Consider the following 25,752-nt stretch of genomic DNA (forward strand, 5'->3'; position numbering starts at 1 on the left):
ACTCCAGTATTCTGGCCTGGAGAATTCCATGGACTGTATAGTCCATGAAGTCGCAAAGAGACACAACTGAATGACTTTCACTTTTTCTTGTTGCACAGCACAGGCTCTAGAGCTTGGGCTCAGTAGTTGTGGCTCATGGGCTTGGTAACCCCGTGGCATGTGGGATCTTCCTGGAGGAGGGATCGAACCTGGTCGATGTCCCTTGCATTGCAAGGTGGATTCTTAACCACTGGACCACCAGGGAAGCCCATGAAGTACCTTTAAATTAAGGTATATGCATTGTTTTTTAGACATAATGCTCTTGCACACTTAATAGATTATAGTATAAACATTTGCCTTAGGAAAACAAAAGTTCCTGTGACTTTTGCAATATTTGCAATCTTGCAAAATTGTTTTATTACAATATTTGCTTTATTGCATGGCCTGAAACTGAACCAGCAATATCTCCGAGGTATGCCTGTAATGTTATTGGCATTTCACTAAGCCCTGGACACAGAAGATATGGAATTTCAGTTAGTTGTAGTTAATCTTCACAGATTAACAGAATTCCCCAAATACTGGTCATTTTGGTTGTCTTTCTAGCTTCTTCCTCTGCCATTTTGTCTCTATTTTTTAAATATTTATCTATTTGGGTGCCTCAGGTAACATGTGGGCTTCTCATTGTGCTATATAGGCTCAGTAGTTTGTGGCATGCAGCTTAGTTGCCCCATGGCATGAAGGATCTTAGTTCCCTGACCAGGGTTTGAACCTGACCAGGAATCAAACCCATGTCTCTTGCATTAGAAGGCAGATTCTTAACCACAGGACCATGAGGGAAGTCCCAAACACCCCAATTTTTAAAAATGGAACATGTAATTGAACAGATACTTGACAAAATAAGACCCAAAAATTCCCAAGGAACACACAGAAAAGTGCTTAAGATCACTATTATTAGGTAACTATAAAATTACAATGAGATACAACGTCACACTCATTAGAATGAATAAAATCAAAAAGACTTGCAACACTAAATGTTGGCTAGGATGTGAGCAACTGAAACTTTGATACAATGGTCCTGTGCCAGTTGTACAATGAAACACCACTCTGAAGAAACTTTTAGAAAATTCTTACTAAGTTAGACCTAACCTATGACCCAGCAATTCCATTCCTAGGCATTTACTCAATAGAAGTGAAGATAAATGTCCACAAAAAATTACATAAGAATGTTTATGGCAGCCTTATTTGTAATAACACCAAACTGGAAGTAGCCCACGTGTCATAAGGAAAATAGATAAATGATGGTATATTCGTGCAATTGAATACTACTCAATCATAAAACAGATTACTGACACATGCAGTAATATGGATGAATTCCAAAAACATTATAAGTGAAAGAAGCTACTCATTTTGAAAAGTTTATGTTGGGAACTCCTTGGCAGTCAGTCCAGTGGTTAGGACTTTGGGCTTTCACTGCAGGGGCTCAGGTTTTGATCCCTGGTTGGGAAACCAGGATCCCACAAGCCATGCAGTATGGCCAAAAAAAAAAAAAAAAAAGTGTATATAATATATATATATATCTCCATTTCTATAAAATATAAATACAGACCAAACTAATCCGTGATAGAAATCTGATAGTGGTTGTAGGAGGGCTGAGGAAGGAATTGTCTGGAAAAGGGCAGAAAAAACATCCTGGGGGTATAAAAATGTTTTATGTCCTGTTTTAGGCAGCGATTATACAGGAGTATACAACTGTGAGAACTCATTGAACTGAATATCTAAAATCTGTGCATTTTATTGTATGTTCATTATGTTTTAATTTAAAAGGTTAAAAATCAGTGATTTTTAATATCCTAGGAGAAAACAATGAGAAAATCAAATTAAACACAATTCCATTTAAAATACCATAAGAATCCTTAGGAATAAATTTAACAAAACATTTTGCACTAAACATTATAAAGCATTGTTGAGAGAGTCTGAAGAAGATCTAAATGAATGGAGAGATAAACCATATTAATCCATTGAAAGATTTGAGAGTGTTAAGTTAATCCTCCCCAACTTGATCTGTATATTCAAAGCAATCCCAATCAAAGTCATGCCCACATTGTAATCCCCAGACTTTACACAGAAAAGGAGACCCTCCAGATGTGATTAAGGATCTCAAGATGGGGACATTAGCCTGCATTATCTGGGTGGGTCCAAAATAATCAAAAGTGTCCTTAGAAGGGAAGGAAGGAGACAGGAGAGTCAGAGACAGAGAAGATGATGTGATGACAGCGGTAGAGGTCAGGGGGAAAGAGACTTAAAGATGCTGGTTTTAAGATGTTGGAGGGGGCCATAGAATGCCAGTGGCCTCCAGAAGCTAGAAAAAACAAGAAAAGAGATTGTCCCCAAAGCAGCCAGAGGAACAACTCTCCTGACCCGTTTAGGACTTCTGACCCCTGGAACAGTTAAGATATTAACAATAAATTTGTGTTGTTGTTTTTCTTTTTTTGGCTATGCCTTATGGCATATGGAATCTTAGTTCCCTCACCAGGGGTCCTCCCCTACGTTGGGAGCGTGGAATCTTAACCACTGGACCACCAGGGAAGTCCCTAAATTTGTGTTGTTTTAGACCCCTAAATCGGAGAAGGCAGTGGCACCCCACTCCAGTACTCTTGCCTGGAAAATCCCATGGATGGAGGAGCCTGGTAGGCTGCAGTCCATGGGGTCGCGAAGAGTCAGATGCAACTGAGCGACTTCCTTTTCACTTTTCATTTTCATGCATTGGAGAAGGAAATGGCAACCCACTCCAGTGTTCTTGCCTGGAAAATCCCAGGGACAAGGGAGCCTGGTGGGCTGCCATCTATGGGGTCGCACAGAGTCAGACACGACTGAAGTGACTTAGCAGCAGCAGCAAACCTCTAAATATGTGTGGATTTGTTATAGCAGCAATAGGAAATGAATACACCTGGCAAAAAATGAAAACATATGTCCACAAAAAGACTTGTACAAAATGTTCACAGCAGCTTTAATTCATAATAGCCAAACAACACAGATGTCCATCTGTGATGCAGGGGCATTCGGGGGTGGTGTGGGAAGGGGTGGGGAGGTGGATTAACTAAAAAGAGACATAAGAGAATTTTAGGAGAAAGTGAAAAGTTCTCATCTTGATAGGGGTGTCAGTGCCCTCCAGGCCAAAACCAAGCATATACCAGTAGTTGAACGACCTGGGATTTTTGCTTCTTGCAGTGATGGAGAACACATACCAGGGAGGAGCCTAGGGTGTCTCAGGTGTTAAAAACCACTTAGGTTAGGTGATTTGGGGCAGATTTTAAAGAAACAGGGCTTTGTTCTGGATTGGATGCTGTAGGGAAGCAGGGTAATTCTATGATTGGGTATCTTAAAAAAATCTTTCCTAGAAGGAGGGAGGAATGAACATGGCTAAAGTCATAACTGGTAGAGAGGCAGTCTCTCCTATCAGCTAGGAGAGAGGTGTGCTTTGTATTTACTGGTTTACTGTGAACTTGTTTTTCTCTGTGCTTAGACAAGATTATAAGGGCTTCCCTCATAGCTCAGTCGGTAAAGAATCTGCCTGCAGTGCAGGAGACCTGGGTTCGATTCCTGCATCGGGAAGATCCCCTGGAGAAGGAAATGGCAATCCACTCCAGTATTCTTGCCTGGAAAATCCCGTGGACAGAGGAGCCTGGCAGACTACAGTCCATGGGGTTTCAAGAGTCGGACACGACTTAGCGACTAAACCACCACCACCACAGACACGATTATAAAGTTTTTTGACTTTGAGTCACAGTGTCACCTTCTCTGATGCTGATGTTTGATGACATTGTTTATATCCAACAGGAGAGTGACTTGGCCTCACTGTGAGTGCCAGGCAACTTCCAGCATGCCAAAGCCTGCCTGTAAGGGTCAGGCCAATTCCTGGATGTCAGGGGCTGCTTTTCTCTTTCTCAGGCAAGTGAGTTACATGGTTGGATTCATTTGTCAAAGGGGTAGAGTTAGGATTTGTATATTACATTGTCAGTTGGTCTGCAAATGCTCTATAAAGAAAATAAAAATGAATAAGTTGTAGTACATCCACACAGTTGAATACTACTCAGCAATAGAAAGGAAGAAACTACCTATACAGGCAACATCATAGATGAATCTCAGAGCCATATGCTGAGCAAAGTAAGTCAGACACAAAGGAGGATGTACTGTGTGGTTCCAGTGTTCTTTAATATGTGTGTGTGTGTGTGTGTATTTATATGACTGTATCAAGTCTTAGTTGCAGCTTGTGGGATCTAGTTCCCTGACCAGGGGTTGAACCCGGACCCTCTGCATTGGGTGCATGAAGTCTTAGCCACTGGACCACCAGGGAAGTGCTCTGGTTCCAGTTTGCTGATATTCTGGGGAAGATACAATTATGAAGAGAGTGTTGACCACACAGGGGCAGCACAGCGGACCTTTTTACAGTGATGGAAAGGTACTATAGCTTTGCTGTGGTGGTGATTACATGCCTGTGCTTAGTCGCTCAGTCATGTCTGACCCTTTGCAACCCTCTAGACTGTAGCCCACCAGGCTCCTCTGTCCATGGGGATTCTCCAGGCAAGAATACTGGAATGGGTTGCCATGCCCTCCTCCAGGGGATTTTCCCAACCCAGTGATCGAACCCAGGTCCCCAGCATTGCAGGAGGACTCTTTACCATCTGAGCCACCAGAGAAGCCCAAGAATACTGAAGTGGGTAACCTTTCCTTTCTCTAGGGGAACTTCGTGACCCAGGAATTGAACCGGGGTCTCCTGCATTGCAGGCAGATTCATTACCTGCTGAGCTACCCAGGAAGCCTGGTTACATGCCTATGTTTATCAAAACTCAGAACTGTATCCCTGAAAAGGGTGAATTTTACTGCATGTAAACTTGACTAAAAAATTACCAAGTTAGGGGTAAGTGAGTAACAGAAGCAGAAGATATTAAGAAGAGGTGGCAAGAATACACAGAAGAACGGTACAAAAAAGATCTTCACGACTCAGATAATCACGATGGTGTGATCACTGACCTAGAGCCAGACATCCTGGAATGTGAAGTTAAGTGGGCCTTAGAAAGCATCACTACAAACAAAGCTAGTGGAGGTGATGGAATTCCAGTTGAACTATTTAAAATCCTGAAAGATGATGCTGTGAAAAGTGCTCCACTCAATATGCCAGCAAATTTGGAAAACTCAGCAGTGGCCACAGGACTGGAAAAGGTCAGTTTTCATTCCAATCCCAAAGAAAGGCAATGCCAAAGAATGCTCAAACTACCGCACAATTGCACTCATCTCACACGCTAGTAAAGTAATGCTCAAAATTCTCCAAGCCAGGCTTCAGCAATACGTGAACCGTGAACTTCCTGATGTTCAAGCTGGATTTAGAAAAGGCAGAGGAACCAGAGATCAAATTGCCAACAGCCCCTGGATCATGGGAAAAGCAAGAGAGTTCCAGAAAAACATCTACTTCTGCTTTATTGACTATGCCAAAGCCTTTGACTGTGTGGATCAATAAATCGTGGAAAATTCTGAAAGAGATGGGAATACCAGACCAACTGCCTCTTGAGAAATCTGTATGCAGGTCAGGAAGCAACAGTTAGAACTGGACATGGAACAACAGACTGGTTCCAAATAGGAAAAGGAGTACGTCAAGGCTGTATATTGTCACCCTGCTTATTTAACTTCTATGCAGAGTACATCATGAGAAACGCTGGACTGGAAGAAGCACAAGCTGGAATCAAGATTGCTGGGAGAAATCTCAATAACCTCAGATATGCAGATGACACCACCCTTATGGCAGAAAGTGAAGAGGAACTCAAAAGCCTCTTGATGAAAGTGAAAGTAGAGAGTGAAAAAGTTGGCTTAAAGCTCAACATTCAGAAAATGAAGATCATGGCATCCGGTCCCATCACTTCATGGGAAATAGAGGGGGAAACAGTGGAAACAGTGGCAGACTATTTTTCTGAGCTCCAAAATCACTGAAGATGGTAACTGCAGCCATGAAATTAAAAGACGCTTACTCTTTGGAAGGAAAGTTATGACCAACCTAGATAGCATATTCAAAAGCAGAGACATTACTTTGCCAACAAAGGTCCATCTAGTCAAGGCTATGGTTTTTCCTGTGGTCATGTATGGATGTGAGAGTTGGCCTGTGAAGAAGGCTGAGCACCTAAGAATTGATGCTTTTGAACTGTGGTGTTGGAGAAGACTCTTGAGAGGCCCTTGGACTGCAAGGAGATCCAACCAGTCCATTCTGAAGGAGATCAGCCCTGGGGTTTCTTTGGAGGGAATGATGCTGAAGCTGAAACTCCAGTACTTTAGCCACCTCATGCGAAGAGCTGACTTGATTGGAAAAGACTCTGATGCTGGGAGGGATTGGGGGCAGGAGGAGACGGGGACGACAGAGGATGAGATGGCTGGATGGCATCACTGACTCAATGGACATGAGTCTGAGTGAACTCCGGGAGTTTGTGATGGACAGGGAGGCCTGGCGTGCTGCGATTCATGGGGTCGCAAAGAGTTGGACACGACTGAGTGACTGAACTGAACTGATCTGAGTATAGGGATTGATGTAACAAGTGTGGCAGATTGTTGACTGTTGAAGCTTGGTGGTGCGTATATGGTAGCTTATTACACTTTTGTGTTTATATTTGAAATTTTCCATATTTTTTTATTTTAATGGAAAGGGGAATCTCTGTGTGATGATGGCAAAGATGTCAGAGTCAATGACTGTTCATCCCCCCCTTCCAGTCTGCCTTCCTGTACTCTCTTTGCATATTGATGAGCTGGTGACCCTAGATTCTCAAACTGACCTCCTGCCTCTCATGCACTGAAATAAACTAGAACCATTTACTTTGACATTTCTTGCTGGTCCTCTTCAGAAATTTTTAATACCATTTGATTTGTGACTTTTACAAGTTTTGCTCCATTTTGAGGTCTCTTAATTCCCTCAGCTTGGGGATCCTCTCCCATTTAATATGTATTTGTATGTATTATCTTTCCTCTAATATGTATTTTTAAAGATGCCCTTCTCCTCACAATGGCCTCTTTGATATGTCAGTAAACCATGCAGGGCTTATTTTTTTTAAGTGGCTGTTCTTTTGGATTTGTGCCATGCATTTATCACAGGCTTCCAATAAAGCACTTTTAATAGACATGGGCTCCAGGCTTTCTAGGGGTTGTAACTTTTTCAACAGTCCCTTTCAGTTCTCCCCCTGCTAATGCCCTCATTCTGTCGCAGTTTCCCTTTCTAAAACCGAGCAATCCAATGATGGATTTCCCCCCTCCCTTTCCCGTTAGCGAGCTGAATGTGTATTGTGGTCACTATTGACTGCGTGGCTTACCCGTGACCACTCAGTGCCCCAGTGCAGTCAGTGCGCAGACCTAGATTCCGTTTACAGTTTCCTGCAGTGGGGTTTTAAGTATTAATGTTTGCCAAGCATCCGGCACTGCTGGCTACACCAATCCTCACCATTACGTTATTAACTACTCAACTATCAATCAACAGGATAAGATCCCAACTTTCAAACCTATTAGAGTGGCTAAAATAAAAAGACCGAACAGCCCAAGTTTCGGTGAAGATGAAAGCAATTCAAAGTCATGTGCTACCAGTGGGAAATGTAAAATGGTGCAGCCGCTTGGGAAAACAGTTTAGCCACTCCTCAAAATGTTACAAAGTTGCTAGGTGGTCTAGCAACTCCATCCCTAGGTATGTACCCAAGAGATGTAAAACTATGTGTCCTCACAAAGGAACATGAGTGTTCACTGTAGCTTTAGTCACAATTCCCAAAGGCCCACTAACAGGTGAATGGATTAAAAACGGTGCTGTGTCCCTACAATGGAATACTGCTGCTGCTGCTGCTGCTGCTGCTAAGTCGCTTCAGTCGTGTCCGACTCTGTGCGACCCCATAGATGGCAGCCCACCAGGCTCCCCTGTCCCTGGGATTCTCCAGGCAAGAACACTGGAGTGGGTTGCCATTTCCTTCTCCGATGCATGAAAGGGAAAAGTGAAAGTGAAGTCGCTCAGTCGTGTCCGACTCTTAGCGACCCCATGGTCTGCAGCCTACCAGGCTCCTTCGTCCATGGGATTTTCCAGGCAAGAGTACTGGAGTGGGGTGCCATTGCCTTCTCCTACTTTGCAACAAAAAGGAACTTGATACCAGGCAATGACTGTGATGAATCTCAATGTGGCTAAGAAGCCAGCCTATAAAAAAGTGCATATTGTATAATCCCATCTTTATAAAACTCTAGAAAATGCAAACTAACCTATATTGACAGAAAGCATATCAGGCACAAAGGCTGGGGATGGGGCGAGGGATTACCAGTCATTATTTTGATTTCATGGGCTTATACATATGTCAAAATTTATCAGACTGTACCTGATGAACTATGGAATGAGGTTCATGACATTGTACGGGAGACAGGGATCAATACCATCCCCATGGAAAAGAAATGCAAAAAAGCAAAATGGCTGTCTGGGGAGGCCTTACAAATAGCTGTGAAAAGAAGAGAAGCGAAAAGCAAAGGAGAAAATGAAAGATAAGCATCTGAATGCAGAGTTCCAAAGAATAGCAAGAAGAGATAAGAAAGCCTTCCTCAGCAATCAGTGCAAAGAAATAGAGGAAAACAACAGAATGGGAAAGACTAGAGATCTCTTCAAAAAATTAGAGATAACCAAGGGAACATTTCATGCAAAGATGGGCTCGATAAAGGACAGAAATGGTATGGACCTAACAGAAGCAGAAGATATTAAGAAGAGGTGGCAAGAATACACAGAAGAACTATACAAAAAAGGTTTTCATGACCCAGATAATCACAATGGTGTGATCACTCACCTAGAGCCAGACATCCTGGAATGTGAAGTCAAGTGGGCCTTAGAAAGCATCACTACAAACAAAGCTAGTGGAGGTGATAGAATTCCAGTTGAGCTATTCCAAATCCTAAAAGATGATGCTGTGAAAGTGCTACACTCAATATGCCAGCAAATTTGGAACACTCAGCAGTGGCCACAGGACTGGAAAAGATCAGTTTTCATTCCAATCCCAAAGAAAGGCAATGCCAAAGAATGCTCAAACTACCGCACAATTGCACTCATCTCACATGCTAGTAAAGTAATGCTCAAAATTCTCCAACCCAGGCTTCAGCAATACATGAACTGTGAACTTCCTGATGTTCAAGCTGGATTTAGAAAAGGCAGAGGAACCAGAGATCAAATTGCCAACAGCCCCTGGATCATGGAAAAAGCAAGAGAGTTCCAGAAAAACATCTATTTATGCTTTATTGGCTATGCCAAAGCCTTTGACTGTGTGGATCACAATCAAATGTGGAAAATTCTGAAAGAGATGGGAATACCAGACCACCTGACCTGCCTCTTGAGAAATCTGTATGCAGGTCAGGAAGCAACAGTTAGAACTGGACATGGAACAACAGACTGATTCCAAATAGGAAAAAGAGTACGTCAAGGCTGTATATTGTCACCCTGCTTATTTAACTTCTATGCAGAGTACATCATGAGAAACGCTGGACTGGAAGAAGCACAAGCTGGAATCAAGATTGCTGGGAGAAATCTCAATAACCTCAGATATGCAGATGACACCACCCTTATGGCAGAAAGTGAAGAGGAACTCAAAAGCCTCTTGATGAAAGTGAAAGTAGAGAGTGAAAAAGTTGGCTTAAAGCTCAACATTCAGAAAATGAAGATCATGGCATCCGGTCCCATCACTTCATGGGAAATAGAGGGGGAAACAGTGGAAACAGTGGCAGACTTTATTTTTTTGGGCTCCAAAATCACTGCAGATGGTGACTGCAGCCATGAAATTAAAAGACGCTTACTCCTTGGAAGGAAAGTTATGACCAACCTAGATAGCATATTCAAAAGCAGAGACATTACTTTGCCAACAAAGGTCCGTCTAGTCAAGGCTATGGTTTTTCCTGTGGTTAAGTATGGATGTGAGAGTTGGACTATGAAGAAGGCTGAGCGCCGAAGAATTGATGCTTTTGAACTGTGGTGTTGGAGAAGACTCTTGAGAGATCCAACCAGTCCATTCTTTTTTTTTTTTTTGCAACCAGTCCATTCTGAAGGAGATCAGCCCTGGGATTTCATTGGAAGGACTGATGCTAAAGCTGAAACTCCAGTACTTTGGCCACCTCATGCAAAGAGTTGACACATTGGAAAAGACTCTGATGCTGGGAGGGATTGGGGGCAGGAGGAGAAGGGGACGACAGAGGATGAGATGGCTGGATGGCATCACTGACTCAATGGACATGAGTCTGAGTGAACTCCGGGAGTTGGTGATGGACAGGGAGGCCTGGCGTGCTGCGATTCATGGGATCGCAAGGAGTCGGACACGACTGTGGGACTGGACTGAACTGAACTGAACTGACAGTCTAAATAAAGGCATATCTCATTTATCAGTCAGTCAGTCAGTCAGTTCAGTCGCGCAGTCGTGTCTGACTCTTTTCGACCCCATGAATCACAGCACGCCATGCCTCCCTGTCCATCACCAACTCCCGGAGTTCACTCAAACTCATATCCATCACAGATACTGAGTTTTTTTTTTTATAAATTGAGGGTTGGTGGCAACCATGCATCAAGCAAGTCTATATCTGCCATTTTTAATTTTTATTACTATTTAAAAAAAATTTTACTTGGCTGCACCAGGTCTTAGTTATGGTACTTAGTTGTGGCATGTAGGATCTAGTTCCCTGTCCAAGGATTGAACCTGGGCCCCTTGCATTGGGAGCGCCACGTCTTAGCCACTGGACCACCAGGGAAGTCATAGTGCCATTTTTTTAATTAATTTTTTTTTTTTTTTATGGGAGGAGAAGCCAATGTATTATGGCTAGTCTTTACTGGAAAGAAGGAATTCCACATCATATTCTGAGTGCATTAGTGTAATGCTCAGTGGGCCAACTGGTGTGGCACCAGCTTGTAATGGGTTCCACAGCTGGGGCATTGCTGGGCCTCGCCTTTGTGCAGCCAGAACCAGATGACAGTACTGTTGTCTTCTTCACAGATGCAGCCCACTGTCCGCTTGTTGGTGATGGAGGGGACTAAATTAGGATCTTCCTTGGTACATTAGGGTCTTCCTTGGTACCTGAGGTTGCCTTTGGGGCAAGTATATTGTATGGGTCCTGTCCCTTGCGAGCAGCCAGCATGACCTCCCTCTCTAGCCCAGTCGCCTGCTCTTCATCAGTAGGAACACTACCTCCAGACGCCATAGAGCGCACCACGGAGACTCCATTTGGACCCCGGGCTCTCAGGGCCTGGGAGGCCAAAACTCAAGCTCCACGGAGTAACCTTGATGCCATCACGCCCACTACAAACACCAGCACTTCCAGCTTTAAATTAATTTTTATTGGAGTATAGTTGCTTTACAATAGTCATATTAGTTTCCATTGTACAGCAAAGTAAATCAGCTGTATGTATACATATAACCATTTTTTTTCAGATTTCCTTCCCATTTAGGTCACCACAGAGCACTGAGTCCCCTGTGCTCTACAGTAGGTTCTCATTAGTTATTTTATATGCAGTATCAGTGGTATACATACGTCAATCCCAATCTCCCAACTCATCCAAGCCTCTCCCTTTCCTCCCTCAGTGTCCAGACACTTATTCTGTCTGTGTCTCTGTTTCTATCTTGCAAATAAGATCATCTGTCATCTACCATTTTCCAACAGCATTTGCTCACTTCATATCTCTGTTATATTTTGTTAATTCTTACAATATTTCAGACTTTTTCATTATTATTTGTTATGCTGATCTGTGGTCTTTGATGTTACTACTGTGACTCACTGAAGGCTCAGATGGTAGTTAGCATTTCTCAGCAATAAAGCATTTTTAAATTAAGATATGTATATTGTTTTTCAGACATAATGCTGTTACACACAACAGTGCATCATAACTTATACGCACTGGGAAATAAAAAAATTTGTGTGACTCATTTTACTGTGCAGAGGTCTGAAACTAAACCAGCCATATCTCCAAGGTGTGCCTGTATATGTACTTTATGTCAATTATACCTCAATAAAGCTGAAAAAAAAAAAGAATAAAAATAGGGACTTTCCCGGCAGTCCAATGATTAACACTTCACCCTCCAATGCAGGGGGCGCAGGTTTCCATCCCTGGTTGGTAAACTAAGACTCCACATGCCACTCAGTGTAACCAAAAATAAGAAGAAAAAGGAATAAAAGGAATACAAACTCCTAGACTTGGGGAAGGGAGCCCCAGGCTGCTTCTCCGGTTACTCTGTGGATCCGTGCCTAGGCCAGTCTCATGCTACTTTAAACTGTTCGACTGAGCTCCAAGGGTCACAGTGGCCCGCCGTGGGAGGCCTTCCTCTTGATAATGTTTGCTCCCCTCATCGCCAGAAGCCACCAGTTCAATTCCAGCCCCAGCCACGGGCCACTTTCTAGGCCTGCCTCCCCAGCGCTGGCAGTCCCTCCGCGGTCAGGATGTATCAGTGTCACAGTCGCTTCTGCATTCCCAATCTAGGCTCCTGCAGAGACTTTTTTTTTTTTTTTGGCTGCACCACACAGCAGGATTAGGAAACAGCAACCCACTCCAGTATTCTTGCCTGGAGGATTCCATGGACAGAGGAGCCTGGCAGGCTACAGTGCATGGAATCACAGAGTCAGACATGACTGAGTAACACACACGCGCGCACACACACACACACACACACACACACAGACAGCAGGAATGTAGGGTCTTAGTTCCCCAATCAGGGACTGAACCCAAGCCCCCTGTATTTGAAGCATGGAGCCTTAACTACTGGACAGCCAGGAAGTCCCTTCCGCAGAGATAGTTTTTCTTCACCAGTGTCCTTTCTACAGAAGGGGATAGCTCTTTGGAGACCACTCCTGCCAGGACATCATTCATGCAGCAAACAATTGTAAAGTAGCTACTACTCGGTATGAGACCCTGGGCTACGACCCTGGACAAGGTTGTGTCACAGAGAAAATGGTCTAGCACCTGAGCAGCTTCCACACAGCCTGGAGAACTTCGGCGCCCAGGGCATACCAGGAGAAACCTCTAATTGGACTTTGCAGTAGGGTGGGTTCTACCAGGAAAGGCTTCTCAGAGGATATAATTTAATCTGAAGAATGAACAAGACCCCTGAGTGGACGGGGGTGGGAGAATTTCCCCCCACATGGAATACCACAAGCAAAAAAGCCTGAAGTTGAGAAAGGGCGTCAGTGTAGATGGATTCTGGAATTTGGAGCTTTGTTTTGGTCGACAGATGAACCTGTTAGGCCATGCACGGAGCCTGCCATTGCCTAGATTCTAGAAGGCTCTGGAAGGCAACATGGAACTTTGGAAGGATTTTAAGATGAAAGCGTCACTATGAACAAAGCTAGTGGAAGTCATGGAATTCCAGTTGAGCTATTCCAAATCCTAAAAGATGATGCTGTGAAAGTGCTCCACTCAATATGCCAGCAAATTTGGAACACTCAGCAGTAGCCACAGGACTGGAAAAGGTCAGTTTTCATTCCAATCCCAAAGAAAGGCAATGCCAAAGAATGCTCAAACTACCGCACAATTGCACTCATCTCACACGCTAGTAAAGTAATGCTCAAAATTCTCCAAGCCAGGCTTCAGCAATATGTGAACCGTGAACTTCCAGATGTTCAAGCTGGTTTTAGAAAACGCAGAGGAACCAGAGATCAAATTGCCAACAGCCACTGGATCATGGAAAAAGCAAGAGAGTTCCAGAAAAACATCTATTTCTGCTTTATTGACTATGCCAAAGCCTTTGACTGTGTGGATCACAATCAAATGTGGAAAACTCTGAAAGAGATGGGAATACCAGACCACCTGACCTGCCTCTTGAGAAATCTGTATGCAGGTCAGGAAGCAACAGTTAGAACTGGACATGGAACAACAGACTGGTTCCAAATAGGAAAAGGAGTACGTCAAGGCTGTATATTGTCACCCTGCTTATTTAACTTATATGCAGAGTACATCATGAGAAACGCTGGACTGGAAGAAACACAAGCTGGAATCAAGATTGCCGGGAGAAATCTCAATAACCTCAGATATGCAGATGACACCACCCTTATGGCAGAAAGTGAAGAGGAACTCAAAAGCCTCTTAATGAAAGTGAAAGTGGAGAGTGAAAAAGTTGGCTTAAAGCTCAACATTCAGAAAATGAAGATCATGGCATCTGGTCCCATCACTTCTTGGGAAATAGAGGGGGAAACAGTGGAAACAGTGTCAGACTTTATTTTTCTGGGCTCCAAAATCACTGCAGATGGTGACTGCAGCCATGAAATTAAAAGACGCTTACTCCTTGGAAGGAAAGTTATGACCAACCTAGATAGCATATTCAAAAGCAGAGACATTACTTTGCCAACAAAGGTTCGTCTAGTCAAGGCTATGGTTTTTCCTGTGGTCATGTATGGATGTGAGAGTTGGACTGTGAAGAAGGCTGAGCGTGGAAGAATTGATGCTTTTGAACTGTGGTGTTGGAGAAGACTCTTGAGAGTCCCTTGGACTGCAAGGAGATTCAACCAGTCCATTCTGAAGATCAGCCCTGGGATTTCTTTGGGAGGAATGATGCTAAAGCTGAAACTCCAGTACTTTGGCCACCTCATGCGAAGAGCCGACTCATTGGAAAAGACTCTGATGCTGGGAGGGATTGGGGGCAAGAGGAAAAGGGGACGACAGAGGATGAGATGGCTGGATGGCATCACTGACTTGATGGACGTGAGTCTCAGTGAACTCCAGGAGTTGGTGATGGACAGGGAGGCCTGGCGTGTTGCGATTCATGGGGTCGCAAAGAGTCGGACATGACTGAGCGACTGATCTGATCTGATCTGAAGATGAAGAATACCTTTGTTTACATGTGTCTCTCAAAACTGTGACTAGGGTGGGGAAAGTAGTGGAAATCAGAGCAAAGCTGCAGACAAGGGGCCTCTTAGGGCATTGCACTGGTTCTGGGGGAGGTCCACAGTAGCACGAAGCGAGGAGGAGGAGGAAGGACTGGGACTGTGGAGTATCTTGCAGTCCTGCCTCCACACCCAGCCTCATCACCTACGGCCAGTAGACCACAGAATAATCTCCTGAGACTTTGTCCTGAAAGCCCACTCTAAAATAATCACTGATGCATCCTCTGAGAGCCAAGAGTACTTTATGTTCATTGGAAACTTAGGCAGACCAGGTCCCAGGACAGATTAAACCAATTGCTCTAGCAGTGCTCTCAGGGAGATTCCTTTCTCCCAGGTCTTAGAACTGATGAATGCATTCTGAGGCAGACAAGGAGGAGCCTGTAAGCCCACATTGCTATAGGGCTACTCCAGGCTGCATTCCCAAAGCTTGGAGACAGTCTGGGCACAGGTGTCTCTTGTCTCTTAGTCCTCACTTAGCCGGTCTGGCTTCTGGAGACTAGGGCAGAATTGGGGAATTCCTAGGGCCCACACTGCCCTGCTGGAGGCCCAGGCCAGACACTCATGTAGGGAGGGTCCAGGTGGGCCCTCATGTCTTCAGGCCCAGAGGATGTATCCTTCTCAAAAACATTTTCATGTCCCAGCATCTAACATAGGCATGTGGCAGCTGCTTCTTGAAGGTTCATTTATTAATCAAACCAAAGTCTGGACTTTTAGAGAAACACAGACGCTTAAAGCTGTTGTTGGCACTCCCTGGAAGGGGACTGTATTTTTCAAGGAAAGGGGATTTGTGTCCATATAGGGAAGTTTGTATTAGGAAAATGTGCCTTCAGCTGTCAGCTTCAAAAATCCCTTAAAAATCCTCTGGAGCCTGTTTTGGTGGTAGCAGTGGTGGGGATTAGCTGGTGAGCCAAATATGGGGCTGGTGGGCAGGTGCCAGGCTTTCATGGGCCTCAAAACCAACCCTGGAAGAAAGGCTCAGTCTTCTCCAAAGCTTCCACCCAGTGATGGATGTGCCTGGGGGGCCTGCGCCCCTTGTACTCCATCCACCTCAAGTGACCTTCTCAGGCACTTGTAATAGCAAATATTTGTTTTTCCCAAACTTATTTTTTAAAAATCTTAATTTTTATTATTTAGTTGTGGCATGTGGGATCAAGTCCCCTGACCAGTAATTGAACCTGAGCCCCCTGCATTGGGAGCACTGAGGTTTAACCACTGGACCACCAGGGAAGTCTCCAAAACCTTAAATTTTGACGAGTTTCATAACCTGGCACCACCTTACATCTTTGTTCTCCAGTCCTGATTGGTCTCACCACCAGCCCCCCACCGGACACATGACCTCTGGGTCACTTCAGCCTTCACTCACTCACCACTGCCTTTGTCACTCACCATTTCCTTTGTCTGGACTAACAATTTGCCACCTATACAGTACTTGGTATTATGGTCTCAATGTAGAGCTTTGGTTTTGCTTTCCTAACTGAACAGTGAGGTCCTTAAAGGAAAATTTCAAGCCTTCCGAGAGCATCTATCAGCATCGATCCCCAAGCAGCTTATCAGTGACTATTGATAGGCAGGGGTCACCTAATTTCCCAACATAGGGGGAGAGAGGAGGGAGACTGGCAGGCAGCAAGAACACCTCCAACTGTGGATTTTTATCTGTATAACCCTGTAGATGCCTGGGGTTTTCCCAGAGTGCATGGGTGATCTTGGAGAACACATTCTGGAATGAATTTAAATCACGAGGGAAAGGGTTGGCAAAGAGCCCTAGCTGAGAAAGTGACATTTTAGGGCCAGAAAATCACCAAGGCTATAGAGGAAACCCATCTGCTCACTTGCTGGCCTCGGCGGGAAACAGTAAAGCTGAGAGCTAACATTTCACAGCAGAATCCAGGTTAAACAATCACAAGGCGTGCGAACACAGGCAACCACTTGACATCGCTCGCGCCAGCAGAAAAATTGGATAAAAAGCAATCTTTGGCAAGGCAGCCCAGGCTGCTCTGAAACAGCTTCCCCCAACACTGCCGCTCTGCCAAGGCAAGTTTCTGCTCATTGGTGGTTCAGAATACAAAGTTCACCTCCCAGGACCGAGTGAACTCAGGGCTGCTGTCGGCTGCCACCCTGTGGTCTAAATTACAACAGCCTGTCAAGACTGAAATTGGTGGTTCAGCTTTTAGTTCAGTTCAGTTGCTGTGTCCAGCTCTTTGCAACCCCATGGAATGCAGCACGCCAGGCTTCCCTGTCCACCAGGTCGGTGATGCCAACCAACCATCTCATCCTGTTGTCCCCTTCTCCTCCTGTCTTCAGTCTTTCCCAGCATCAGGGCCTTTTCCAATGAGTCAGTTCTTGGCATCAGGGGGCCAAAGGATTGGAGCTTCAGCCAATAGGTGAACCAACATGGCTTTGTGGTTGCCCAGCGCAAAACCACTGATGCAGCTCAGCAAACTGCTACCAGTCTCACCTGGCTCTCTCTCCGTCTCCATATAAAGCTGCAGAACCCCACCAATGATCCCCACGTTCCCATACCCCTGAAAAGCCACTTCAGCTAGTCTTGCTGGCTTTCCTTACCTTGGTGGGCCTGCTGGCTGACCCAGAGCTGCTCCTCAAAAGCTGACCCCTGTGCAGGAAATGCCGATTATAACCATCAGCAGCCCTTACTTGATCTGCAAAGTGAAGTTGGCATCTCACCCAACAAACCTGCCTGCAAGCCCATGCCCCTGGGCCCTCAACACCTGCCCCCTGGCACTGTGCCAGGCAGATGGTGTTTGTAGTGCAGGACCACAGCAATTGTCCCATCAATCCTCTCTGGGTACTTACAAGATGGCACTCTGGTTAGAGGACTCTGCACTTCAATTGCCCTGGGCCCGGGTTCATTCCCTGGTGGGGGAATGAATTTCCTGCATGCCAGGCAGTGTGGTCAGAACGGGAAAAGGTGACATCTGGCCTCACCAAGAATAAACACCATTCACTCATGTCATCCTGGGTCACCACCAACAAACTTCAGGAAAACAGTGCATTTCCTGTTTTGCCAGAGCCCTGGGACAGCAAGAACTCCAGTTGTCAATTATTTTTCTGACTATGCAGAGATAAAAAATCCCAGGGTGGGGTAAGGGGCCTTCAGATGGCTGGGCAGTCCCTTTAGGATATTTTCGTGTGTTTTTCTGTTTCTTATAAACCCCGAGCTTTGAAGATTAGTAATTCCAGCACCAACTGAACAGCAGCTTTCCTACCAGACAGAGCCGAGCCAACACTGTCGGTCTGGTCAAGACGCTCAACTTTCCCACAACCTCCCAGAATGGTGACCACACTGGACAGGGCTCTACAGGGAGCAAGTGCTGGAACAGGGAGGGCCCGGGTCAAAGCCAAGCACTACAGCTCGAACAGCAACGAGTGATGTCACCCTGGAAAACGACAATTCCCAAAACCAATCTGGTCCTGCCCCACTTACACTCTAACCCTTAAACCTGAACTATTCCTGTTTAGGCGAGATAATGCAAACAAAACAGGGCACACAAGATTATTTTTTTCTGTTTACAGGTTTATTCAACACAAAACAATCCCTTTCAACTTTACTGAGGTGGCTGACCACGTCCACGACCAAATCCGCCTCTCTGCAAGAGAAGGTACATATCAGCATCAGTGGTGTGCCGGGCGCCAGGCCTCATCATCACTGGAGAGGCTCCCAAATGTAAGGGCTCAGGGGATCCAGCCCTGCCTCTTACAGACTCTGGGGTCACCTTTGTAAACTGGGAGTGAGGACCCCCATTCTGGAGCGTGCCCATATACACACATGGAAGCACCTAGCAACAGGACATGATCCTGTGTCACCATATACACTTTCCCACAAAGCAGACCTAGAGAACAAGCATGTCCCGTCAAGAGCTGCTCAGGGGCAGCAGCTGTCCTGACAGTGATACACCATGCCAGGGCTGAACACTATACTTGGATTAATTACTCTCACAATTAGCTTGAAATAGGTATGACCACCAGCTCTACTTTATAGATGGGGAACTGGGGTCTACAGCCTGCTCGATCTCCAGTGTCCAGTTCTCAGCTTAGTTCACGAAACTAACCCAGGGGGTAACGCTGACCATTTCTGAACTATAAAATATGACTGTGCCTCATGGAGTGTTGATTTGTGAGATTTCCAGTAATTTCTTTCTTTACAGAAGACTGCAGGCTGTGCCTGAATGTAAAAACCTATTTGGAATGTGTGGTTAGGACATCCCTGAAGAAGCAGATCCAAAGGGTTGAGAGCAAAAAGGGGGACACTTACAAACTGGAATTCAGTTGCTGACCCAGCCCCAGCCTCGGCCTTCTTGTCGGCACCAGCTGAAATGAGAAACACAGATTTAGATGCATCAAATGGTCTGATCTACCATAGAACAAAGGTGGACAAGTGACCCAAGCTCATCTTGCAAGAAAAGTCATGTCAACAAAGAATGAAGTACAAGCAAATTACACCCTGCAGTGGGGAAACATCTTCTGAGCCACCTTTGCTCCCGCATTCTCCTGAGCAAGACATGTTTCTACTCACAGCCCGAACTATTGCCTCCTCCAGGAAGGCTGCCTTGACCACAAAGTCGGGACTATATGCCCTTTCTATATGGCACTTCCTATCACTGAGTTACTTCCACGCTTCAGACCAGCACCCAGCTCACAGAGGGAGCTCAGTGACGGGAGCACTAAGAGGTGAAGGGTTCACAGAAACAAAAAGCAATTCTACTATCACCAAGGGAAAGTGGCAAACAAGATGAAAGATCCAGGACCGCCCTGCTCTATATAGCAGCCACCAGTCCCAACTGAGACGTGTGCAAAATACCACAAGACTTCAAGACTCCGCCCTGCTCTATATAGCAGCCACCAGTCCCAACTGAGACATGTGCAAAATACCACGAGACTTCAAGACTCGAGAGAACGCAAAGTATCTCACTAATGCACATATTAAAGTAACAGTTTAGGGCTTCCCTGGTGGCTCAGTGGTAGAGAATCCACCTGCCAATGCAGGACACCTGGGTTCAATCCCTAATCCGGGAAGATCCCACATGCCTCGGAACAACTTAGCCCATGAGCCACAGCTACCAAGCCTGTGCTCCAGAGACCGTGTTCCACAACGAGAAGCTACTGCACCACAACTAGAGTAGCTGCAGCTGGAGAAAAGTCCACCCAGCAGTGAAGACCCAGCATGACCATAAATAAGTAACTTTTTAAAAATTAAGGTAACATTTAAAAATATACTGGAATTAAAAAAAATTTAATATACACTAAACTTTCTATAAAAATGTACAATTCACATTTGAGGGGCAGGGTGGTAGCAGTGGCAGGGCTAAATCAGTAATTCATATCCAAATCGACCCTACCTCTGGCCCAAGTCAGACCACACCCACTACAGGCTGCTGCCTACTCAGCAGCAACCCCCAACCAGCGAGCCACTGTATCTTCCCATCTTCATACCTGATCAATGCCCATCTCCCCCTGAAATGCTCACTTCCCCACCCTCCACTTCAGGACCAACTGTCACATCCTCTGACCCATTTCCAGTGTACCATGACTTCTAAAAAGAGCAACCACGAACTTTCTCTGAACCAAGAGCCCATCTGCTGGAGGAATTCTTTCTTAGGAGTATTTAGTTCAAGTGCTCACTTCTATCATTATTTCACATCGGAAGAATCAGGTACCACAAGTAGGAGACAACAGTGAAGTGAAAGTCATTCAGTTGGGTCTGACTCTTTGTGACCCCATGGACTGTATGTAGCCTGCCAGGCTCCTCTGTCCCTGGAATTCTCCAGGCCAGAACACTGGAGTGGATTGCCATTTCCTTCTCCGGGGGATCTTCCCCAGGTCTCCTGCCTTCCAGGCAGATTCTTTACCATCTGAGCCACCAGGCAGGAGTAGTAAAAGTATAAATTCCCTTTTATACCTTGCTTTTATATCACAAATTACTACTTCTGCAACAAGGATAGTCTCTTTAAAACAAGCTGAATCCCTCCCCATCTTATTACAGAGTAAAACCTCAAGTCCTACCATGGCCCACAACTACAAGACATCCTCATCTAACACTCCTGCCATCTTGTTTGGACAAGCCAGACGCCTTCCCCCAGGAGCCTCACTACTCCCAGATGCTTGCTTCTATCTCACTTTGACAGGACCTTTCCTGCAAATCCTACTGGAAATTTCAATACCTACTCCCCTGCTTTAATTTTTCCCTGTGGCACCCACCGTGGACATGATTATACACTTACTTTTGCTTATTCATCTCCTAATACCAAAATGCAAGTTCAAGAGAGAAGAGCATCTCGTCTTTTTATGTACACTACTACCCCCTAGCTCCTAGAATCGTGTCTGGCATAAACCACAGGCACTCAATGTATCTATTGTATGAACAGACATCTGTGGTTCCCATCAATGGGAATATCTGCTATTTAAAAAGAAAATTTTGCATTATTTTGGCAATAAAAAGAAACAAACGTGATTGGGCCCTGCCCTCAAGTAACTTACCACACAGGAACACAAAACAAAGAAAAGCATGTTGCTCTCCTGAAAGTTTTCAGTTTTGTTCCAGTTAAAGGTCTTTAAAGTGTTTTGTGTCCCCAGCTCAGACAGCGTCCCTCCTAACCCCCCACCCCCGCAGAAGGCAAGACGCACAATGGACTCCAGATGGAATGATCTGAGATGAACCCAAGGACCTTCACTGGTCACCCTGGCATCTTCAAGGGCCGAGCCCCAGGCGGGGGAGCATCCTGAGACTCCACCCCAACACCAGACCCACACGCGGATACTCACGGGGCACGGCGCTTCGTCTGTAGGTGTCTCTGTCGGCTTCCCCTCGAGTGAGTCTTGCAGGTCGCTCTCCCTCCAGCCCTGCACAGATTAAACCACAGTATGAACACAGGGAAACACAGGAACTCTTCTCCTTTCAGGTCAGGAAAATTCAAAACTGCTCTCCACTTTCACTTTGCAAAAACTCGGTTATGATGCGTTAATGGGACAAGAACTCCTACACCCAGAACTGTCAGCTAGATACTTGCCATCAGTGACATTCTGACTCCTCAAAGACCTACGAGAATGCACATCCTATTAAAATGTTATACATGGCAACCCACTCCAGTATGCTTGCCTGGAGAATCCCATGGATAGGAGTCTGGCAGGCTACAGTCCATTGGGGTTGCAAGAGTTGGACACGACTTAACAACTATACCACCACCACACCTGCAAAAGGTCTGCTTTCTTCTATTTCTCAACATAGATTTTCCAAATATCTGGCAAATAAAGAAACCCAGTCATTTCTACAAACATTTGAATAGCCAAAATTTTGAACTTGACCCATCTCTGAAATAGAAAACTTCTAGTGCAAACAGGAAAGGAGTCACCATAAGCGGCAAGCCTTACCTCCAATGTAAGTATATAAATAAAAGCCACCAAGATTCCTTTAATTCTGCTCAGGCTTTGCCTTATACCTCACTAGGCTGTGAAACGTACATATTAAGGCAGATTTAAAAAGCGACAACATTCTAACACTGGAAGGTCAATCTAGCATTCTCTCTACCTTGTTACTCCACAAAATTATCTATAGCATTTATATGATTAAATAAAAGTGATTCCAAGGTCCAATGAAGAACCTTTGCTCTACACACATGTAATCCTACCTAACCAGTAGAACACCCTCGTGAGTTTTCATAAAGAATACAAATTCCTGAGCTCCATGACGTCTTTCCAGGGAACCTAGGCAGTCTGATGATCATGTTTTTAGTAATCTCTGCATTTCATTACTCAAACTCATAAACGGCTCCTCTGGTACAGGGTTGTTTTTTTTTTTTAAAGAAAATAAGGGAACCATAAACTTGACTAATGCCAATTGTGAGCCAGCAATGATCTCAAGTGAGAAGGTAACTTCCTGCAAACAGGATCCTTTCCTAGTATTATTTATACATGTGTGTGTATACATACAGATATATATGTATATATACACATACACACACTCTCTCTCTACATCTGTTCTGTCCTATTTGGCTTTTGATTATTTTCCTCCCACTGCCAAGAAACTCTTTTCATTTTTTTCACGTGTGGTAAATAGCTTTGCTCTGGACCTCTTGAGGGATAAACACCTTGGTTTACTTGAACTCTCAACACCCTACCACATGTATCTGGCCTGTGTTTAATACCACTTATTAGGATGGCCTGAAGACCTGTGTTCAATTCCATTCAAGGTTCTAGAACTTGACTTAGATCTTGCATGCCAGAGTACCCCAAAAGCTGATTCCACTCTTTCACCCATTCTGGATCCTGTGGAATTCATGCAACTAAACCTCGAGAGCAAACAAGTGGGGTCTGCTGCAAACAGGGACTTCTAAGATGACAAATACATCGACAAGTCTGTGGTCCAAGGCCATTTTTGCTGGTTATAAGCAGCCATCTACAAAACCAGAGGGAGCACACAGCTCGCCTGAAAACTGAAGGTGTACATGCTCAAGATGAAATTGAATTCTATCCAGGCAAGAGATGTGCTTATGTGTACAAAGCAAAGAATGACACTAATTCCTGGAGGAAAAGCTAACAAGACCAGAGTTATCTGGGAAAAAGACAACCCATGCTCACGGAAAACAGTGGCATGATTTGTGCCAAATTTCAAAGCAGTCTTCCTGCTACGGTCATCTTTAAGAATTTAAACTTAAACAAGTATGACTTTGTTCTCCTATATTTAAAAAAAAAAAAGAAGTTGATTCCAATGGTGATGTATTAATAAGACCACCTCCTGGCCCACACAAAACCCCAGCATTTCACCTCTCCCCCCCGAAAGATCTTCAGAGGATGCCCTTGCAGACATCACGTGAGCACTGTACCTTTGGGCCTTGGCCGGCCAGTCTCAGGACGGCTGCGGCGCAGGGTGGCGGGCACGATCTCAGGGGGCAGGTGGAGGTAATCACGGAGATACTGGATGCCCTCGTTGGTGAGGTACCAGTAGAAATGTCTCCAGGCAAACTGTTCCTTCACGTAGCCTCGTGACTTGAGAGACTGTAAGACAGAACACCACTGTTAAGACAGAACTAGAGGCTTGAAGCTAGGAAGGCAGTGCAAACGGGAAGCTAAACTGCACAGCAGACGAGCTTCCACGGTGTATCTACCTTACAGCCCTTTAAGGTAGCAGGCGGCACTGGGAGTCCTGACCTCGCCTTGAACACCAGTGGAAAAGCCCCCTCCACCCACACCCCAGCTACCTGCATGGCTTTCATGACGTGAAGATTGGGCACATTCTTGTCTGCTAGCTCCGGGTGCTTGGGCATGTGGACATCCTTCTTGGCCACCATCACCCCCTCCTTAAAAAGGAGTTCATAAATGGCAATCCGGTTCTTCTTAGGCATCAACATCTGCAAGAAGAAATCAGCAAGAATACTTCTGAGCACTGTGGCCAGAGCCATAACCCAGTTCATCACCCCATAAGACTGAACCCACACACAAGAGTCACTATCCAACGGGTAGAAGTCTCAAACATACTGAAGAACATGCAGGAAACAGGAATTTAAACCCCTACAAACTTAAGCCCAACCGTCACTAGTTCCCTCCTCCACCCTCAAAAACAGGATTCATGGAGAAGTTGTCCGCACTTTAAGATAAAACGAGGGTGGGGCTAGGGGGACATTCCCACCTGATTTTCACTCTCACAATGCAAGTATAAACGGGGCAGGGGTCAGACCCTTATAGTGAAAGTCACTCAGTCCTGTCCGACTCTTTGAGAGCCTATGGAATTCTCCAGGCCAAATACTGGAGTGGTCTCCCGCATTGCAGGCAGAATCTTTGCCAGCTGAGCCACCAGGGAAGCCCAAAAATACTGGAATGGGTAACCTATCCCTTCTCCAGCGGATCTTCCCGACCCAGGAATCGAACTGGGGTCTCCTGCATTGCAGGCGGATTCTTTACCAACTGGGCTGTCAGGGAAGCCCCTCAGACCCTACACCCTCGGAGTGTTTGGGGCTTATCAGCAACTATACCTAATGCTGAACGCGTGCGGCGGTGCCTTCTGGCGAGCGAGAAGGGGCCAGAAGCCTGTCGATCCGTGACGGGTCTCTGACCCCAAAGCAAAAGGCTGAGGCCCTCACAGCCCACCCCTCTACTCCTAAACCAGAGCTCCATGGCCGAGCAGGGAGGCAGTTCGGAGGGTTCTACCCCGAAAAAAAGAAAAAAGCGTGAGGAAGGGACACAGTCTCCCCAGTCTCGCCCGGACGGTCCCCGCCACTCTAGGGTTTCATCTTCCCCTCCTCCATCCGGACACCAATCTTCGCCTGCCAGGGCCCCACTACTGCCCCCCAAGAAATGCGCTTCTGGGCCCTGCCTGCTAGGAAATGGACGTGCGGGGAGCGGGAGAGGGCCCCCGCCACCCTTAACCCGGCGAGGCACGACGGCGGCGGCGGAGACAGAGCCAGGATGGGGGCCGATGGCACCGCGACGCCGGAGAGACTCACCGCGACGGTTGCTGTGTCCGGGGCCGGCGCTGGAAAGGAAGGGGCATGCGCGGAGCGAGGCCTCTTCCGGGCTGCCGGGCCCCGCCCCTTGTCAGGACCCGCGAGCTGCCTGGGGCGGCCTCGGCGGTGCCTGAGAGACTGGCGGCCCGGGAGCCGGCGTGCCTCATCAAGAAATGATCACTTTCTTGCCTGGTCGGGTCCTTTAGAAACACGCTACGTCTTTATTTTCTCCGTTTCCCACCGGTTAATTTAACTTATTATTATGTAAGGAATATATGTTCTTTGAGCAGGGAAAAGGAAATACCCTGCCTACAAAATAACAGTGACGGCAATACCAATAATGAAAGAATAAAATTCCATCAACCAGTGAGTCGCTATTAACGTTTTGGTACGAAGTGAAACAAAAGTGTTAGCTGCCCAGCTCAGTCGAGTC

General features: G+C 45.7%; 1 protein-coding gene and 1 pseudogene across 1 annotated transcript; both read right to left on the reverse strand.

Annotated features, from left to right (window-relative positions):
- Positions 1–10,864: 10,864 nt before the first annotated feature.
- LOC147346616 (cytochrome c oxidase subunit 5B, mitochondrial pseudogene) lies at positions 10,865–11,328 on the reverse strand (annotated as a pseudogene).
- A 7,054-nt stretch (positions 11,329–18,382) lies between these two features.
- On the reverse strand, positions 18,383–25,357 carry RPS10 (ribosomal protein S10). Its single transcript, XM_086371211.1, has 6 exons — positions 25,320–25,357; positions 24,078–24,227; positions 23,703–23,874; positions 21,646–21,723; positions 19,139–19,194; positions 18,383–18,473 (listed from the first exon to the last, which is right to left on the reverse strand). Exons 2-6 carry the CDS (start codon positions 24,225–24,227, stop codon positions 18,432–18,434), a joined length of 498 nt encoding a protein of 165 aa, XP_086227337.1. The 5' UTR covers positions 25,320–25,357; the 3' UTR covers positions 18,383–18,431.
- Positions 25,358–25,752: the final 395 nt, after the last annotated feature.

The sequence above is a fragment of the Bos grunniens genome, chromosome 23 (genome assembly GCF_055505025.1).
Source record: "Bos grunniens cultivar Pamir isolate PY7600 chromosome 23, Bosgru_T2T1.0, whole genome shotgun sequence".
NCBI lineage: Eukaryota > Metazoa > Chordata > Mammalia > Artiodactyla > Bovidae > Bos > Bos grunniens.

Excerpts from the sequence above, each read along its gene's own strand:
- RPS10 (XM_086371211.1), bottom strand. The coding sequence starts at position 24,227 with ATGTTGATGCCTAAGAAGAACCGGATTGCCATTTATGAACTCCTTTTT. Across the intron at positions 23,875-24,077 it reads ACGTCATGAAAGCCATGCAG|TCTCTCAAGTCACGAGGCTA; the intron begins GTAGCTGGGGTG and ends TCTGTCTTACAG. Across the intron at positions 21,724-23,702 it reads TGGCCGGCCAAGGCCCAAAG|GGCTGGAGGGAGAGCGACCT; the intron begins GTACAGTGCTCA and ends TAATCTGTGCAG.